The sequence below is a fragment of the Danio aesculapii genome, chromosome 19 (assembly GCF_903798145.1).
Source record: "Danio aesculapii chromosome 19, fDanAes4.1, whole genome shotgun sequence".
Classification (NCBI taxonomy): Eukaryota; Metazoa; Chordata; class Actinopteri; order Cypriniformes; family Danionidae; genus Danio; species Danio aesculapii.
The window spans coordinates 10,992,652-11,014,057 of record NC_079453.1 but is presented as its reverse complement, the minus strand read 5'-3'; the positions used below and the strand labels follow the sequence as shown (position 1 = coordinate 11,014,057).

Genomic DNA, 21,406 nt, shown 5'->3' with positions numbered 1-21,406 from the left:
TTATTATTATTATTATTATTATTATCATTTAGCAAAATTCACTTAGTGCACCGAAACAAAATCACGCTAAAATAAATGTACTAACTGAATAAATGAATTGTGAATAATTATTCAAAATTTTACTTACATGTCTCATAATAGGCTTAAAAATTAAAGTCTTTTTAAGATTTATAAACATGTCAAATAATTTGATCTAATTTAACAGTTTTGTGTCATGACAATTATTTCGAATATACCAGCATTATATTGTCATTACACACTCTCTGAATATCAACATCAAATACTTGTCGGATACATTATTTAAACAGGGAACTATCTATTTTAATGTTGGCAATGTATGGTGCGCTGTAAGGATCTGTTTTAGGCCCAGTACTGTTTTCAACATGATGCCAGGGGGAAATATTAGAAGTTTCCATTGTTGTGCTGATAATCTAGTCAAAATCAGATTGTTTAAGAAACCAATAATTATTCAAGACAATCTCATTTAAAACCATTAAAACTGGTATTGTGTTTTTAGAGTTTTGTAGACTTTGAGGATGATGCAAAAACTCTAGATCAATAAGCAAAACAACATTGTACGCATATTCCAGTTTAGTATATTGATCAAGAATTTAACACTTTGATGCCAAGAACATTTAACAAAATTTGTAATAACATAGGAACGTATTTATTTGCTTTGAGAGATCAGTTTGCATCAGTCTGCCTTATGGGTTGATTTATTTATTTATGGTAGCATTCTTTATTCTTTCTTGTAAACATTTAAACTTATTTTATTAAAATATTAACATATTTGCGATTGTACAAAAAATTTAAATGACTGTTTACAGGCCATTTTGTAAAGTGAACTTATAAATTATATTGGGACTCAATATCAAAATATGGGTCAGAAAGTCAAGGAAGGAACCCTGAGAATAAGCACAGAGTAACATCAAACAGCTTCAAAACACCAAAACTATACAACTTTTCCACACTATAACCCACAAACCAAAAAAAAAAAACACACATAGTGAAGTCAGTCAACTTCAACCAGAATTCAGTAGTGTAGACTGTCAACCCAAAACATCAAACATCAGCAAACTGAACATTTGACAGTGCAAAACTCCAGCAGATATATCTAAATCTTTGCATTTCTACGACGCCTTCAAAAAAAAAAAAAAAAAAAGCAAAGGCATGTGTTAAGCAGATGTCATCCTTCGACAGGTAAGGCAAACTACTTTGTGAGGTATTAAAACGTCAGCTCTGAAGCAGCTATAGGGTAAACGTGTGCCACGCTATTAAAAATGCATATGCAACTTGAACTGTGTCCCCTGAGACATCTGTATCATCTATCTCAGCGGCGGTGAGCTGCTGTCCTGCAGACCACCTAAAACACTGCGATTCTTCCAGCCTGGAATTATCATGTTTTACCTCCGGCTGGACTGTAAACATCTTTTATGGGCGCAATTTCCAGATATTAAGTTGTCCAAGTCGGCTCCAAGCCTCAACTAAACTGAAATCTCACTAGTCATTTATGATCAGTTTATGAGTCTATATCTACAAAATCATGATGTAATAACTACAGTCTCTTGGCTTGCTGCTTTCCAGGGATCGATCTTTTAGTCATTTATGAAAGACGAATCACTAGCTATGTTTCCATTCATCTATTTTTATGCGCATTTTGGAAAATGTCCTTAATAATGCTTAATGAAAACACCAAGATGCGCATAATATTTAAAAATGTGCATAAAAAAAACTTGACCACAACAGAGTATTTTTATTCTATAAGAATAAATGTGTATGAACTATGATGGAAATTCAATTCATCTTTATTTCTATAGCGCTTTTAAAATGTAGACTGTGTTAAAGCAACTTAACATAGAAGTTCTAGTAAAGTGAAACTATGTCAGTCCAGTTTTCAGATTTGAATTTCAGTTTAGTTCAGTTCAGTGTGGTTTAATTTTCACTGCTGAAAGTCCAAACACTGAAGAGCAAATCCATTGATGCGCAGCTCCACAAGTCCCAAACCAAACAAGCCAGTGGCGAGGAACAAACTTCACCAATTGATGAAAGTGAAGGTAAAAACTTGAGAGAAACCAGGCTCAGATGGAAAACGCATTTATCAGAAAAAACATTCCAGTATGTATATCAAAGTCTTAATGAATCGTACTCCTGTCAACATTTCTTTACGTCTGGCTGCATTTCGTCTGTAAAAACAATGGGGCTGCCAACGGCTTCTGTTTTCGCGCTACCAGCTGACCGCTTACCTCTTTATGGGCGGCTTACCAGTTTGCCCAATAGCTTTCCATGTACGCTAGTGGACTTGGGACATGGAGCGGAGAGGACCACAACAACAGTGTTCGAGTCAGGTGAAGAACGTTTCCAGAAACCCATTAAAACAAAAGCAAAAAATAAATACATAACGAAAATGTGGTAAAATCTGAAAACGTGGTAAAATTGCGTGGCTGTGGCCGCCTTGCTTTTTCTAGATTGCTTTTGAAAACACTATCGGTTGAGTTTAGGGAAGGGAGCGGGTGGCTCAGTCAGTCAACAGCAAGCTGGCTGGCTGTAGTGTATGTTATTGCGCCCTCTGGTGGATTTATGCAAAACGAGGATGTGCACGTGCAGAAGAAAAATTGAGATCATCAAAACAAGTGTACACATCGGTCTCTGGTGGATTCGTGAAAACAAAAACTGCAAGAAGACGTACCTCTGAGTATATATCTCGGGGGTCTCCAGAAATGTAGATTGGGGTACATATCCACAATGAGCCTGGGTTGCAGTAAGTGTAATGGGACGGCCTTAATCCTTTAAGGTGCACTCTGCACCGGCAGAGTCATACCACACCATAGAATTCGTTTTACAGATGAAAAACGAGATAGCCAGACATACCTCTGGGTACATAGATAGCCAGACATACCTCTGGATACATATTTTTCAGTCTCCAGAAATGTAGACAGGGGTACGTTTCCACAATGAGCCTGTGTTGAGTTTTGCTCATAAGCCTAGTTTGCATCCTTAAATGGAAACATAGCTACTGTTTATCTGGATATAAACATTACGATCATGATTTTATATTGTATTACAGTACACTGTGAGTGTATATTAGTACATTTTTTAGTCGATTTTGGCATCTCAAACTGTGATGACGAGTAACAACTGGATTGATGCTTATTCAAAGTTGGTTTTCTGCCTGGCTTAAAATGAAATAGAAGGCACCTGAGGTCTTGTAGAGGCTCCACGAAGCACTGGTGAATAATTAAAGTGATAAAGGCAGGAAAGAGGCTAAAGAGTCTCAAAGGTGCTGCGTTCCGGTAAATCTGGAGGCGATGGTATTGTTTCTTGAGGATCTGGTCGTGGTTGGAAACCCCGGTCTTCACCATCCAGACTCTTCCGACAGACTGGACAGGTGTCGTGCTGATAAAAACACAAAACGGTATGATTGAGGACCATATCTGATGGGGAGGATTTGTACTTTGTGTAGTTTTCAGGGAAAAGGTAGTCTTAACTGCATGTTTAGAGGCTTTATCAGAATTATATCTTGTATTTCAAACATATTTTTTAAGTTGTGATTTTAATCTCAAAAGTTAAAACTGAGAGACAAATTATCAAAATTTTCTATTAAGTATATTTCTATCAAATCTTTGTTTATGTATTGCAACTCAATTTTGCATTGCAAGAAAATTTTGAAAATATCTTGCACTTCTCACTTCTTGGAATTTAAGTTTACACTTTAAAATTCTGAATATTTTCACTCATTATCAAAATATCTTAAGTTTTAAACTGACTTTTGAAAAAAAAAAACGAAATAGTGTCACGTAAACTTCAAAGTTGTGCTGATAAAAACAAAAGGATAATGAATGAGGACTGTTTCGGATGTTTTGTACATAGTTTGGGTTTGTAAACTGCATGTTCAGAGGCTGTTATTGTTATAATTGTATATTTTGCATTTCAAACCTTTTTTTTAACTGCAAGACACGTTATCACAATTTTTTATAAAAAGTCTGAATTTTAAGTGTATCTTTGTTTATGTCTCGCAAACCTGCTTCTTTTTTTCTGAAAACAAATATCTTCAATTCTCACTTCTTTTCTGTGGAATTTAAGTTTATATATTAAAATTCTGGCTTTTTTTAACTGGAAATTTAAGTTTACATTTCTCAATTTGGGCTATTTTCATTTATTTCATTATAAATATTTCATTATTTAGTTCATAAGCTTTCTCACAATTCTGAATACATTTTTTGCAAAGGAAAAAAGTCAGTACTCCAAGTAAATAACTCAAAATTTCAAGTCATGAACTCACTTTTGAGGAGGAAAAATCTAAATAGTGTCATGTCTACTCAAAGTTTGGAAAAGACTAATAACTTTTAATTATATAGCAAAAGAAAAGATTATGTAGTGTTAAGTGGTGTTAAAAAGTTTTAAGCATAAGACACTGTAATAAGACAACATTAACAACCCCTAAACTTTTGACTGGTAGCATAGATTAATTTAGCACACAACTGCTGTCTTGTTTTCAAACATCATTACCATCATTTCAAACCTGCCAGCTCAAAAATCCATGTTTGCGGTTTGACTGTGTGTAATGTACAGAAGAAGCATTACAGCCTCTTCAAGTAATGTCAACCACAAGGTTTATGGTGCTCATAAATCTAGACGTGACATTTTAAAAACCCACTGGGAATTTCCAATTGTGAATTCGTCTTTGGGTTGCTCTACAAACTGACATTGCAACTGACCACCTATATTCTACATCCCATGATGCTTTGCCTGAATCATGGTAGTGCATTCAGTTAAATTGTAAACAACTGCTGCGTGCCAATTGGCATACTTTATACTATGTCCTAAAAGTATGTACTTTTTTGTGAAGAAAATTGAGCGTGTCAAAGTAGAGTATACATCATTAACTCATTACTCATACTTAGAGTATACTCATTAACAAACCATTGTGTTGTGTAGTTATGTCCTCTGTCAATCATCTCAACACATCATCCACAATTCTTTCATATTTAATTTCCTGCCTTATTGGAAAGTCAGCAGCAGGTTAATCTGCCAGCAGTGAGTCTTTCATGCAGAGAAATCTCCTCAGGTCTTTAAATAATTATGCATTCGGAAGTTAATGTCCAAGCACGTCTTTATATACACTCATGGGCCACTTTATTAGGTATTAACGGGTTATTAACATTAACAAACTACATAAACTTAAAGCAAGTCTTTCCACAGCAATATTTTGATTGTTGAATATTATTGTACTGTATTAAATGATAAGAGTTTATAATACAGAAGAATAAAACACTGAACTCAAAAGAGCTTTGGCCACTTGTGATACTAATGTTGCATTTAAATACCAAGTGAATGAACCAAGCTGAAAGTACGACCCATAATTTCAAAGAAAGTGGTCACATGTGGAAAAAAAGTTGAACATGCTTTGATTAGTCCATTAGTGTAAGTTTGTTTTTCTTCAGTCCACCACTAGAGGGCATTTCCATACATTTTTGCTTGCTAGTCAACTATAAGCAATGATTAACACATAGCGGTCACCGTTTATGACAGCAGCCCTAAATTAAGCATATGTTTTGCCTTTATTCTGGTATTCTGATGGCACACAGATCTGGTTTTCTGAAACTCATACCAGTTGAAGCCAGGGCACAATACAGCTGCTGTGAAAGTAGTGCAGACAGGGCAGCTGTCGGACAGATTCCCCAACAGAAAACTCCTCTCGACACACGGGGCATTCCAGCCGGCATGCTGAGAGACAGAGAGACATAGGGGGAAGATATGGTATGGAAGAACTCAAGAAGAGAAATGGAGATAACAACTGTGAGGTGCTGCATGCATTCTAAAAAAAGAGATTTTATAAGCATTTGTTTAACGTTCATGTTTCAATTCTTGTTTTCATAGTTATATGAGCTTTAAGTTGACATCCCATTGTGTTTAATTCCTAACATTATGGGCCCTGTCATACCTCCGGCTCAAAAAGGCACAAGATGTGTTTAGCTCCATTTGTTGCTATTTTCAGACTAGCTCAACACTAATTTTGATGTTTTGAGCCATTTTGTGGACTCATGGTCTACAATAGAGGTGTGTTAAGGCGCATCGTTGGTGCTTTGCTATTTTACAGAACTGAAATTTGACCAACTAATTTCTGGTCTAAAGCATACCTGCCAACATTTAGATCATAAAATCCATGAGATTTTATCCAGGGGTGCGCGCGAAGTGAGGGGGGGTGGGGGGTTGGTGGAGGTGTGCATGAACTGAGGAGTGGGTAGCGAGTATGAAGATCAGTGTTACTAGATGTAGCTCAAAAGCTATCCAAAACCCGCCGAAATGCAAAAAGACCATGCTAAGTAGGGGTGTGACGGTCGGCGAAATTACGCTAAGAGGGGGGGTATTGTGACAGTCGCCAGTATCAGCTAAGTGGGGAGGGAGGGTGGGTAGAATCGGAGTTTTTCGGGAGTCAGAAGAATTTCGGGAGATGGGCGGGAGATGGGTCTGAAATATGGAAGAATTCCAGGAAAAACGGGAGTGTTGACAGGTGTGGTCTAAAATCCAGGACAGAGCGTGTTAGTTATGCACCTATTTGGGTTCAAACCTTTACACACTGCTTAATAAACACAGGATGTTCAGCTATACACAAATATCTTTACATATGAAAAAAAAAATGAAAGGATTAAAATGTAAAATAATTTCGTTTTCTAAATACATATAAAAACACCGGCTCTATGCCTTCTTCACCTCAGGGTGTTTTTCAGTTTATTCATGACAATCGGCATTTGTATAATGTTATTATTGTCAGCAGTATTATTTATTATATACATATTTCTGTTTGTTTTAATAAAACAAGTTTAGATTTGTCCATCTGTCGAGTTTTGTAGACGTCTACATCACCATATGGGGCATAAGAATAGGACGTGTGTTTGGATGTACCACACTCCATTATTATTGTTCATTTATTCGTTTTCTGGAAATTAGAGCTGAATTTAGAAATTGTTTTAAAACACATCTTTGTGCTTAACAAACAAAATTAAATATGTAGGCCTATGGATAACTTCAGTGGAGTGCGTACAACACCGTTTCCTTATCCATGAAAGTAATAGAGTAAAGAGTAAAAGTAAAGAGAAAGTAAAAAGGCCGAATGGAGGAGACTCTTTCTTTATCCTTGCGCTGCAGATGGTCTGTTTAACTGTTTTCTCGCCAGTGAAGAATTGAGTTTTTTCACTTACAATAGTCATATAAATAGCAAAAATGCACCATGGCGCAACGCAACTGACTCTTAAAGGGAATGGGAGATGAGACTGATTAGTTTAATGCGCATTATGCTCAAAACACACCCATAACTCATTAAGAGAATAAGCACATGTGCCACAGTGCAAACTGTATTTTTCTGTCCTTAAAATAGCAAAAGTGGATTCAGACATGCCCTTAAGGCTTTTGCGCCGTGCTCTTTAGACTTTGCGTCTAGACCATTAAAATAGAGCCCAATGTATGCACACTAAAAATGCTGGGTTGTTGTAAGCCCATTATTGTCAAATACAAACAAACCCAACTGTTGGAATAAAAATGTCATTTAAATTTAATTGGAAGAAATAAACAAGCATTGGGGTTAGAGTAAATGTGTGTGTGTGTGTGTGTGTGTGTGTGTGTGTGTGTGTGTGTGTGTGTGTGTGTGTGTGTGTGTGTGTGTGTGTGTGTGTGTGTGTGTGTGTGTGTGTGTGTGTGTGTGTGTGTGTGTGTGCGTGTGTGTGTGTGTGTGTATACACTACCTGACAAAAGACCTGTCATCTATGGCCTATTCTGTTGTTTAGGGAACAACAAATAATAATTTGACTTCTAGTTGATCATTTTGTATCAGAAGTGGCTTATATGAAAGGCAAAGGCCTCTAGATTACGCTTATTTTGCCAAAATAAAATATGATCATGCCTTTTTAGTTTCAAATTTTTTATTGTTTCATTGGGACAGTAAGGTCTGATTGCTTAGAAATAATGTACAGTATAGAATATAAAGTCATGGTGCAGTGGAAAAAGAGTTAATGTTGTGTGAGACTCCCATGAGCTTGGACGACTGCATCCATACATGTCTGTAATGACTCAAATAACTTCATCAAAATCTGGAATGGCAAAGAAAGCGTTCTTGCAGGACTCCCAGAGTACATCAAGATTCTTTGGATTCATGTTTAATGCTTCCTCCTTCATCTTAACCCAGACATGCTCAATAATGTTCATGTTAGGTGACTGGGCTGGTCAATCCTGGAGCATTTTGTCGTTCTTTGCTTTCAGGAACTTTGATGAGGAGGCTTAAGTATGAGAAGGAGCACTATCCTGCTGAAGAATTTACCTCTCCTGTGGTTTGTAATGTAATGAGCAGCACAAATGTCTTGATACCTCAGGCTGTTGATGTTGACATCCACTCTGCAGATCTCTAGCATGCCCCCAAACCATGATTTTTCCTTCACTAAACTTGACTGATTTCTTTAAGAATCTTGAGAATTTAATTTATAATAATAATTTAAGCTTTTATTAATAAGTTGAATTATAAACAAATAAGGAACTTTATTGACAATATTATATATATATATATATATATATATATATATATATATATATATATATATATATATATATATATATATATATATATAGAACTTAAAAATTCTAGTTTTTTAAATTTAGCCATACATGGTTCATTAAATATATTCAGTAGTTTCCCTTATTTATTTATTTTACCCATATAAATTGGTTTCAGAAGTGTTAAGTGAACATAATTCTGCGACGATTCCCTGTTTTTAGATGGCCTTCAAGTGGGAATCTTCAAATATTTCTAAACTGATTTGTAGCTCTGCAATCAGTAACATGAGGGGGGAAAATGCAAGTGCCTGGAAATATTTTATATGAATACGACATAAACACAATGCACTGTTGACAGAATCACAGAGATCCATCTTGTTTTAACACTTTCCAGTGCACACTCCCTAATCTATCAATCTCGATACAATAGTCTGCCAGGAAAGACAAGAAAAAAAACACTTCCTGGAGGTGAGCAGATGTATCTGAACAGCCGTGTTTTGCTTTTGCACTTAAAGTGTGACTCAGAGGATTATGGGAACTCACCAGTCTGCTCTGAGGAGATGCTAACGGTGGGCAGAGATGAGATCATCTCCTTCTCGGCAGGAGGGGGGGCCGCTGTTTTCAGACTGACCAAGCAACTGAAAAAGACAAGGGAAAAATGGAGAGTGGCAACCAAGATGTTTCTCTTTCATTTCAGCAAAGGGTCTATAACATGTTTGACCTACACAAATTTAAAGAGACGGTACACCCAAAAACACTCAATCTGCTGCTGATTTACTCATCCTAAGTTTATTCAAGATGACGACAAATTTTCTTCAATGGAACAGAGTCAAAAACACATACACTACCTGACAAAAGTCTCGTCGCCTATCAATGTTTTAGGAACAACAAATAATAACTTGACTTCTAGTTGATCATTTGGTATCAAAAGTGGCTTATATGAAAGGCAAAGGCCTCTAGATTATGCTTGTTTTACCAAAATTAAATATGATCATGGCTTGATTTTTTTTTATTATTTAATTATGACAGTAAGGTCTGATTTTGCTTAGACAAAAGTCTTGTCACCTAACAGAAATAATGTCCAGTATAGAATATAAAGTCATGGTGCAGTGGAAGAAGAATTAATATTGTGTATGACTCCCATGAGCATCCATACATCTCTGCAATGACTCAAATAACTTGTTAATAAAGTCATCTGGAATGGCAAAGAAAGTGTTCTTGCAGGACTCCAAGAGTTCATCAAGATTCTTTGGATTGATCTTCAATACCTCCTCCTTCATCTTCAACCCAGGCTCATTCTGAGAACGTAGTCCCGGGGACGTTTCTGGAGACTGCAAAATACGTCCCGGGAGGTACGTATTTTTGCAGTTTTTGTTTTCGCGAATCCGCGAGAGGCCGCTGTGCGCGCTTTTTGCCCGCGCCGTTCTCGCGTAAACCCGCTGGAGGCCGCTGTCGAACGACCTTCCGCCTGTCTGCCTGGATGACAGAATGATTGACCGTGCGACCGGCCAATCGGCTGACCCACCCTCCTCCGTCCCTAAACCCAACCAACGACGATTCACAAAAGCCGTCCATAAAAAGAAAAGCCCTCGTCTGATTTTTACCACGTTTTCGGATTTTGACCACATTCCTACCCTGTGACGCGCTTGTTCGCTTCATTTTTTGGATTTTGTTTTTGTTTTCTTACCTGATTTCTGAAACCGCTCTTCCCCGGACTCGAACCCGGTCGTCGTCGTCAGCCCCTCTCTGCGCCTCGAGTCCGCCAGAGTACACGAAGAGCTAACCGGACAAACTGGTTGCAGCAGGAAAGCCCTCCACACGGAGGCAAGCAGCCGGCTGGCCGGCCGGCAAGCGCCGAAAGGAACGGCGTCACACCGCCCCGCAGCGTTCGCTTAAAAAAATTAAATGCAGCCGTACGTACCCCCGGCTACGTCTTTCGCAGTCTCCAGAAACGTCCACGGGACTACGTTCTCAGAATGAGCCTGGGTTGTTCATCTTACCCCAGATATGCTTTATAATGTTCATGTCTGGTGACTGGGCTGGCCAATCCTGCAGCACCTTGACCTTCTTTGCTTTCAGGAACTTTGATGTGGAGGCTGAAGTATGAAAAGGAGCGCTATCCTGCTGAAGAATTTGCCCTATGCTGTGATTTGTAATGTAATGAGCAGCAAAAATGTCTTGATAGGCTGTTGATGTTGCCATTTACTCTGCAGATCTCTCGCACAAATTAGATTTAGGAACCAAACTGCTGTGAAAATACTGTTTGCTGAGGATTAAAGCCTGATTTATACTTTTGGTCGAGTCCGCAACACAGGTGTGTTGTGGAGGCTTTCAGTCTTGACATGTTCACTGTTATTATTATTAGTATTACTATTGAATTATTATTATTTGTACTATTTTGATGTGCTACTATTATTTGTAACAACAGAGGGCATATGAGTATATTTTCATCACAAAAGAGTAGTGAAAAAGTCGTCAGTGCGTCTAGTTGCTAATTAAATAGATTTAATTACATATAAAATGAATAGATTGTGGATTTGTTTGGAGAACACAGTACAGTTGTGTAAATAAATTAGTAACTTAGGCTACATTGTATATATCCAAGCTAGCTGCGTGCTTAATGCAAATCCGTATATGTAATAAAAATTACAATGGTTACACTTTACAATAAGATTTCATTAGTTAATGTTACTGTATTATTTACTAACATGAACATATAAGGAACAATACTTGTATTGTAAAACATTTATTATTCATAGTTCACATACTATACTAATGGATTATTAACATCCAAATTTATGCTTGTAAACATTAATGCACTGTGATTTAACATGAACTAACAATGAACAACTTTATTTTTCGTTAACTAATGTTAACAAAGATGAATAAATACTGTATTGCTGTATGGTAACACTTCAGTTTAGGTTCATGCTATTAACTACTGGCTTATTACCTGCCTATTATTAAAATATTAACTGTTTGTTTGTGGTTATTTAACTTATTCTGCATCCCTAATCCTACAAAAAACCTAAACTCAACTTCTACCTTACTCACTATTAATAAACAGCTAATTAGTAGTATCTTAAGCTAGTAGTGTTAGTTAATATTTTGTTAATACTGTGAATTGTGACCTAAACTGAAGTATTAACTAATACAATCTTATTGTAAAGTGTTACCAAAATATTTTACTTAACCCACTGGTACCCTATGTTTTTATTGTATTTGATTGAAATGACATTTATTTATTTAAAAGGTTTCTTTACTATTATTATTTTATTTATTTATTTACTTATTTATCTTTAGTTATTTATTCATTCATTCATTCATTTTCTTTTCGGCTTAGTCCCTTTATTAATCTGGGGTCGCCACAGTGGAATGAACCGCCAAATTATCCAGCATTTGTTTTACGCAGCGGATGCCCTTCCAGCTGCAACCCATCTCTGGGAAATGAGTTATTTATTACCATTTCAAAATATTTTATCTGTCGTGTTAAATATGTACATATTTAATTATTGTTTGTTGTTGTTCTTGCAGTTCTTGTTTTTTTTTGTAATGTATCCTAAAAATTTATAAATAAAAAAAAAACACTGGTATTAATTTTATTTTGTCTTTTTTATTTATTATTTTTTTTAACTAGTCTTCAATATCCATTTTATAAATCACCATGAACCACAGCTTCAGCTAAAAAAAATCTTTAGCCTATCGTACTAAATCTTGTATGGCCTGAGGGCGAGTAAATTATCCTCCAATGGTTATTTTTGGTTGAACTGTCCCTTTAATTTTCAGCAGGCAAAACACTGAAGAGACTAATGAGGCTAAGTGCAAAGAGGCTGAGGGCATGAGTCATTTAACTGGATGATGTCAGAGATGACAGCGTGACTAACCTGTGTTACGACCGCATCCAAACCTCCTTGTCCCCAAGCATAATCTCCAGGGTTTGAGTGCAGTGCGCTGGACCTGAGGAACAGGTTATTGATACATCAATGGAGATATTGATTTAACATATGCAAATCACTGCAATTATAGGAAAAGAGTAACATGAATATCTTTTTCTGGTTTCTGAACAACATTTGTATCAGATAAAATTAGGTAATTTTCCTAGTACTGGATTGTGGCTGGAAGAGCTTCCGCTGTGTAAAACATTTGCCGGAATAGTTGGCGGTTCATTCCGTTGTGGTGACCCCTGATAATCAGGGACTAAGCCGAAAAAAGTGTATTGGTAAAACTGATCCGAAATCTGATTGATTGACTGATTAAAGTGTTATTTTGGTGTTATATCTGAAAGAATCTCAGTAAACCATTTTTCAACATACCATGAGGAGGTTTGGGGACCTGCACTGTCTGAATTGGAAAACAGACCTGCAAGGAACTGCTGGACAATCCTTAGGGAAAGAAAAAAAGAGAGCATCACCACATCTAAACAGTGCAAGTAAAAAGTTTAACTATCGTTACTATCTTTAACCAACGTAAATATCATAATATCTGCCCTATTAATAAAAATGTGTTTAAAAATGAGGGATTGAGTGGACATATAGGTGAATATTTGAACAAATGTAATCATTCATTCTAAACAATTGAATTTTTTTTTAGAAAAACACCTTTTTTTAGTGTAATACGGGACTAATTCTGAACTTTGATATCCTGTACTTCAGAGTTTTCAAAAAGGAAAATTCTTGTAAATATGATGATTTATTTTTAAATATTGGGGGGGGGATTATGTTTAATGTATTGCAGCGGTTCTCAACAGGGGGTCCCGCGTCATGTTTTTACATTTTTTAGCAGTGGACAATTAGGACAACGATCAAGTTACCTTGGTTCATTTTATCCTCTGGCTGACCAAAAAAATTAAAAATTTGTAATTCGTCCCTTTACAAAAAAGACAGAGTCTCACTGATTGATAAAGTGTAACAAATAACCTGCAAGTATTAAATTGTAATAGCCTATATGATTTTTTCCCTTATACACCAGAGTGAATACAATATTTTTGTTATTGAATTTCAAAGAGGGACCATTTAAAGGCCAAAGGCTTACATTTTTCAGTTATAAATGGCCTACTGAAGTTTTGCTTTTATATTTTACTATTATTAGGCTATTATTTGTGCATAAACATATCTAGATTTAGTAATAAACATACCGTTTGTTTGAAAACAACATATCTTGTCATCATTACAGCAAACTTACATGAGCGATATCATTAAATGGGGAGGGGGGGCTTACAATATTTTCCAGGGGAAAAGGGGGTCTTAGACAAAAAAAAAAGGTTGGGAACACCTGATATATTGTGTGAATATTACAAGTTAATGCCAAAGGTATGTTTTCATAGAGGGGACGCATTTAAATCTCAAGATGTGGTTCGTTTTTAAAGCCATTTGTAAATACCTAAAGTATATTTATTTATTGTAATATTTATTTATTTATTTATCACTGTGTAATTTAGGATTAATTCTGAACTTTAAAATCATGTGATTCAGAGTTTTCCATAAGGAATATTCTTGGAAAATCATGATTTTTTAAAAAATAACTTCCCATCGATGGGGTGAAAATTACGTTTGATGTGTAAATGTTACCAGTTAATGCCAAGATATGTCTTCATAGATCTTCCTCAAGGGGGCGCATTTAAATCTCAAAATGTGCTGTGTTATTAAAGCCATTCGTAAAAGTAAAACACCTAAAGTATATTTATTTCATTTAATATTTATTTATTTATTTTGATGTAATTCAGGATTAATTTTGAACTTTGATATCATGTAATTCTGAATTTTACATACAGAAAAAACTTGGAAATATCATGATTTTTTAAAAATTCCCATCGATGGGGGAAAAATTATGTTTGATGTATTTTGTAAATGTTACAAGTTAATACCAAAATAGGTCTTCATAGATCTTCCTCAAGGGAACGCATTTGAATCTTAAAATGTGCTGCATTATTAAAGCCATTCGTAAAAGTAAAACACCTAAAGTAAATTTATTTAACTTAAAATGTATTTATTTATTTAACTATAATGATTTAAAGTTAATTTAATTAATTTAATTTAATTGCCAGGAATGTAGTCAGGATTATAGCTGACCAGACATTACAGTTAACAACAAAGTGGAGCAAGAGTGTAGAATTAGCATGGACGGAGGGGACATGTCCCCCCTAATATCCACCAATTACTAAAACGTCCCCACCAATAATTTAATCACCTTCCAAATTAAATAATGCTCTGTCAAACCTTAACTTAGTAACTTAGTAACCAGTAACTTAGATGTGCTCAAAGGGTTACATCCAAAGACATATATAATAGATAATAGGGATAAAATGGTTAAATTGCATCACATACCTCTCTAAATTTCTGTACATTCATACCTCCTCAAAGCCCATTACAGTAAAATGATGTAAATTGACTTTTGCAGAATAGAGCGTGCTTCATTAAGTGTTATTTGTATTATTAAGCGTTTAAATGTTTTTAAAAGCACGAAACAGAATTTGTGCTGTTCAATATACTTGCTCTAGGCATGTACGTCCCCACCAATATCAACAGCAAATCTACGCCCTTGAATTGGAGTCATTTCAAATTTTAACCTTAGAGTGAAAGTTTATTATTTGCATGTGTTTTAAAGGGCTGTAACTGTGTTAGCATTTCATGTTAATTTAAGCCATATGGGCACAATACATTAAATGTTTTTAGCTTAAAGATATATTTTACATTATATAATTATTTACCCAATGAAAACAATACAGCACTGTTATTATTATGATTATAAGGTGATGATTTAATTACTGTTTCTTAATACTGTTTGACTCCCCAGAAATCATAAATCACTGTTCATTTGTATCTGTTGTATTTAACTTTGCTTATACTATTTTAAATGATATTTTGATACAGAAACATCCCAATTGATCAAAAACTATGAATTCTTTACAAGCTATTTAAGGAATTTGGTGAAATAGCTTTTTTGATGGCAATATATATATATATATATATATATATATATATATATATATATATATATATATATATATATATATATATATATATATATATATATATATATATATATATATATATATATATATATATATATAATGAAAATATTGCAATGTCAGATTTTTTTCAATATAGTGCAGCCCTAGTAAGAAGCAACAATACACACCCCTCCACAGCCTGTCCCTGATCCTGTCTGGAGTTTGTCTGTGGGTTGTTTTGTTGAGGCTCAGTGCAGTCTGACAGATTCTCAACGGACGCTACAGGTCCCGCCGTCCCAGAGGCAGGATCAGCAACTGTTGGCTGGAGCCCGGAGCTGCGGAGCGCGTCTGTGACCGAGGGCTCGGAGAGCAGGGCTGAATGCTCCATGAAGAGCAGCTGCCACAGCTAAAGCAAAGACAAAAGACTCATTGAAAACTATGACTGATACCCCTTAAAGGGACAGTTCACCCTTAAAATTTAAATTTGTGGCTAATTTGCTTACGGATGACCATATAAGATGTACAATTTTGTCAAAGTCAAAATTATTTGCCCTCATAGGAATTTCTTTTCTTTTTCAAATATTTTCCAAATGATGTTTAACAGAGCAAGAAATTTTTCACAGTATTTCCGATAATATGTTTTCTACTGGAGAAGGTCTTTTTTGTTTTATTTCAGCTAGAATAAAAGCAGTTTTCAATTTTTTTAATTCTAGCCACTTTAAAGTGAATACTAGTATCTTGAAAATTATCTAGTTAAATATTCTGTAGTGTCATCATGGCAAAGATAAAAAATTCAGTTATTAGAAATGAGTTATTAAAACTATTATGTTTAGAAGTGTGTTGGAAAAATCTTCTCACCGTTAAACAGAAATTGGGGAAAAACATTTACAGGGGGCTAATAATTCAAAAGGGCTAACAATTCTGACTTCAACTGTAGGTCAAAAATCAAACAGATCTATATATTTGTAGTCCTTGGTGATTCATAAAATAAGTCTAGAGCTTGAAAGTCAAAAAGACATACACAGACAAAAATAAATGAAAGCAACACTATGCAAGTTTCTTTCGTAGCTCCCCCTTGTGGTTTATCATCGCAACTGCCTGTTAGTAGTCTGTAAATCCGTAAATATGTTGACTAACCTGAACAGAAGCTGACAGAAGCTGACACCTTATTTAGAAACAATGTCCATGGACCAGGTAAATTAGCCCGTGTTACATTACACTAAGCACAACCAATATCATCACAAGACAACCGTTGCCTCTTAAAGTTGCCATGAAATTATTTTGATATGTACAGTTGAAGTGAAAATTATTAGCCCTCTTGAATTATTAGCCCCTCTATTTTTCCCCCAAATTCTGTTTAAGGGAAAGAAGATTTCTTTTATCTTTGCCATGATGACAGCACATAATATTTTACTAGATATTTTTCAAGATACTTGTATTTAGCTTAAAGTGACATTTTAAGACTTAACTAGGTTAATTAGGCAAGTTAGGGTAATTAGGCAAGTTATTGTATAACGATGGTTTGTTCTGTAGACAATCGGGAAAAATATTGCTTAAGAGGGTTAATAATATTAACCTTAAAATAGTTTTTTTTTTATTTAAACTGCTTTTATTCTGGCCAAAATCAAACAAATAAAACTTTCTCCAGAAGAAAAAATATTATTGTAAATACTGTGAAAAATTCCTTGCTCTGTTAAACATCATTTGGGAAATATATATTTTTTTTAAATCATAGGAGGGCAAATAATTTTGACTTCAACTGTATATAGTAGTTTTTATTAACTTAAACAATGTGTGTGTGCACTTCATTGTTTAGTAAAAAATGGATTTGCCCTCATAAACTTTAATCAAATATCCTAACCTTGCTGCAGTTTACTACAAGGTATTGGACTTAAGTTGCTTTTACGATAATTCATTAAGAAAAATAGGATGTCACTCAGGTCTGGATCCCACGGCTACTAATTTTGTTTATATATATGTTTTTTTTTGCCTCTCAAAGCCATTGACTTGCATTTTATGAATCATCAAGGACCTCATCAAAATGTATTTTATATTCTACTGAAATGAAAAGTCACCTCCATCATGTGTATGCTATAAAAGTAAAATATTATACCTCAGCAAACTGTGAGGTCACGTCATCACTGCCTATCCCAGCAGCACCATCCTGATTCTGAAGAAGACTAACGAAACATGTTTTATTCATTGTAAATGACAAACATCATAATTAAAATAATGTGCAGTAATACGGAAGACCAAACATCTAAAAATGTAAATAAATAGAACATTATTTTTTATTGTTATTAACCAGTAAATAATTTCAGAATTTTTCCTCTTTATTCATTATTCTGTCTTGAATTTGTTATTTATTTTACTTCTGAAGGTTTGGTTCTCCATTGAACAACAGTAACAATCTTTTACATTCATTACATTTTTAGTAGCATAAATGCAAAACGTACCTGAAGTTTTCTGACACCTCTTCAATAAAGCCAGACTCACATCTGGGACATACATATTCCTGTTCAAAAGATTAATAAACAGAGGTATATTATGTCAGATAGTAAAGGGTCAATCATTAGATTTTAATCTGTGACATTTTAAACAACAACTTAAAATCACAAATAAATTGTCCCAAATTCTGACTTTTAAATTTGTTTAAAGTTTATGCTTATTTAATATTTGGTCTCACTCACTTCCATTCATTTTTAAACGTTAAAAACAGCTCGTTTTGCTGCTTGGTGTTGCATACTGATATTTTCTTATTATATTATTCTACTTTGTCTGTATTGTCATGCAAACACTTGTTTGTAGAGTAAGTAGTTTGACTGCTTTCTTCCGTTTGTTATTCCTAGTCATTTCTCCCATAGGCAGCTGAATCGGAAGTTCTAAAACAATCGCAAAAACGTGCGCACTTCCACAATGAAGAATAAGGTCAATTCAGCTTAAAGTGACATTTAAAAGCTTAACTAGGTTAATTAGGTTAACTAGGCAAGTTAGGGTAATTAGGCAAGTTATTGTATAATGATGGTTTGTTCTGTAGACTACCGGAAAAAAAGTTAGCTAAAAAGGGGCTAATAATTTTGACCTTGAAATGGATTTAAAAAAATTTAAAACTGCTTTTATTCTAGCTGAAATAAAACAATATAAGACTTTCTCCACAAGAAAAAATATTATCAGACATACTGTGAACATTTTCTGGCTCTGTTAAACATCGTTTGGGAAATAAAAAAGAAAAGGTTTAAAATTTTAAAAAGAAAAAAAATTCAAAGGAGGAATTTTGAAATTCAAAAATTCAAATAATTCTGACTTCAACTGATATATTATATATATTAATATACAGGATAATGATATTAGCTGTTTTTAGGCACTGGTACATTTTACCGTAGTGAATAATGCATTTATTTTTTTAACAATGATCTTGCTAGATTTTATAGTCAACAAACACTATTGAACACTAAAATAAATAGTTTATCGGGCACACATTTAATATATCCTTTCAGGTAGATTTACACACAAAAATAAAAAATTAAGCACAGTTTTTGATAATATTAAAAAGAATTAAAAATACTGTATGGGCTTTGATGTTTACATGATGGACCTTTTTATATCCATGAACCTTTTAATCCCATTCAAGGTGCTTTATACTGGAAAAAGGGTCATTTAGTTTATAAAGATGTTCTTTAAATTATGGAAAAATAGGGAGTTTTTGACTGTTAAACTCTTTTCGGTTCTTCCAGATAACTTTATTGTTTTACTTCTATATGAAGGGATCAGAGATCTTGCCATTAAAGGGTTAGTTAATACAAAAATTTCAATTATGTTATTAATTACCCTCATTACCTTAATCAGTTATTTAATAAGAATATTATGAAGTTACAAGAATACTATAGTTTGTGCTTAGAGTTTAGTGTCAGTATAGGGTGCGCATTTATAAGCACTGTGCACTGATGTATACCCTGGATTGAATGTGTGCACAAAAGTATTCTTGTAGCTTGATAATCATTAGAGTGAACCACTGAAGGCATGGACCATTTAGAAATTCAGACTGTCTAATATGGTGGATGAGGGAACTCTCAAATTTTATTATTTGGTAACTGTATTATAAAGATACACTTATGAAGGTCTTGGGGGTTTAAAACAACATAAGGGCGAGTAATTAATAACATCATTTTCATATTTGGGTGAACTAACCCTTTAAATCTGTAAATTTACATAAACTGTGCAGAAATATGGATAGAGTTGTCTTCAACAATACTGCTTTGTATAAAAACATTTGTGACTTGACCAGAGAATATAGTTCAACATTTCTGTTAAAAGAAATCTACCTTAATTATGCTGACATTTGTATAAATGCATTTTCATTTGTTAACCCAAGAGATATAAAAAAAGAAACAAATAAATATTATGAAAAGATTGTATTAGATTGTATTATTACATTAATATGTATATGCTTTATTTTTTATTTATATTAACACAGCCTTGCTAAGTAAAAATGTTATGAAAAACCATTGAAATTTCAGATCAATAAACGAATCAGAAAAATAAAAACAGAGGTTTTATGATTTCCTAATGAGAGGATCGTCAATCCTTACATTTAAAACTCGCCTGTATGGTTTTTTGATTAAATATTAAATTTAAACAGAAATAAAAAATTACCAACTACACTCAAAAAATATTTCTGCAACTTGTTCAAACTACAAAAATGAGCTGAAACAACACTATTTTAAGTTTGATTTTGGCACAACGTTATTGTTCTTAAGTTCAATCCACTTAAATTTGTCAAAATGAGTACGCTAACTTAACTGATTTGTGTTGGGACAACATAAAAACATTGTGTAGAATCCAGCATTTTTACAGTGTTAATAGTTTAAGATATTAAGTGGATATTAAGATTCTATTAGACAGCTTAATCAGTATAGTTGTTTATTTATTACGTCATTTACAAATATTTAATTTTACTTCATGTTTTAATTTTATTTACATGACATGCAAGCACCTTTGTGTCAGTCTGCTCGTCCGTCAATGTACTGTATGCGTGTTTCTACTTCAGACGGTCGGGACTGTGCTAAATTTGGCGTCAGTGTAACTCCCAAACTTGGATACCGAATTCCTCGCAACCATGGCACTCATCACACACTCCTTATAACATTTAGACCGCAGTTACATTAAAGACAGTCCCTATCTAGTACCAAACCAATGCGCGTCGACTCTTACAGACGAGACATGAAGAAGAATTACATACAGTCATATAAGTTAGTACTTCTGCATAAATTATGTAAGAAGGCATTGGGTTAACATGGGGTGAGCAGACAAAACGCACATATAGGCTGGTAAATGAAGGGTCTGTGGACTCACCGGCAGCTTTGGGTCTATTTCACCTTTACAGCAGTGACAGAAAAACCGGTGTCGAGGAGCAGCAGCGGCCTCCGCCATCTTCAGCGACTGAATTAACTCTGACGTGACGGAGTGCTGCTGTCAAGGAGACGCATCAGCCAGAACGATCCACTTCGAGTTACCAAAGTTTAATTAGTATTTATCTGTATAATTTATTCTATAATTGCTATCATGTTAAGTATTTTGGAATACACAATTCAATTAATTAAATATGATTTTAAAGTACACATGAAGTCAGAACTAGCCATATTGATTTTGTTAGCTGACATTGCTAGTTTTGTGGTGAACAATTCGTCTGTGCATGTCGTTAAAGAAAAAATAGTTTGTCCTTGTATGTCTTTAATTAAAATCTGAAAATGCAGTTAAATTCGCAGGTTACATCTAAAGTATTGGGCGTGGTTGACACACATAACCACGCCCCTCCAATTTTGACAGCGCTCTGTCAACAAACAGAAAAAATGAGGAGAAGATGTCTGTTAGGTTGTAATAAATCTACTGAACCCCTTTTCTTGACCTTTCTGAATG

At 34.5% G+C, this 21,406-nt stretch overlaps 1 protein-coding gene across 1 annotated transcript; it reads right to left on the bottom strand.

Moving 5' to 3' along the window:
* Window positions 1-193: 193 nt before the first annotated feature.
* rnf115b (ring finger protein 115b) lies at window positions 194-20,945 on the bottom strand. Its single transcript, XM_056480079.1, is given in 10 exon segments — window positions 194-3,393; window positions 5,609-5,724; window positions 9,085-9,151; window positions 9,153-9,179; window positions 12,426-12,498; window positions 12,855-12,923; window positions 15,679-15,896; window positions 17,604-17,670; window positions 17,947-18,005; window positions 20,843-20,945. Coding segments are annotated over 10 exon segments (906 nt in total). The 5' UTR covers window positions 20,921-20,945; the 3' UTR covers window positions 194-3,261.
* Between the last annotated feature and the right edge of the window lie 461 nt (window positions 20,946-21,406).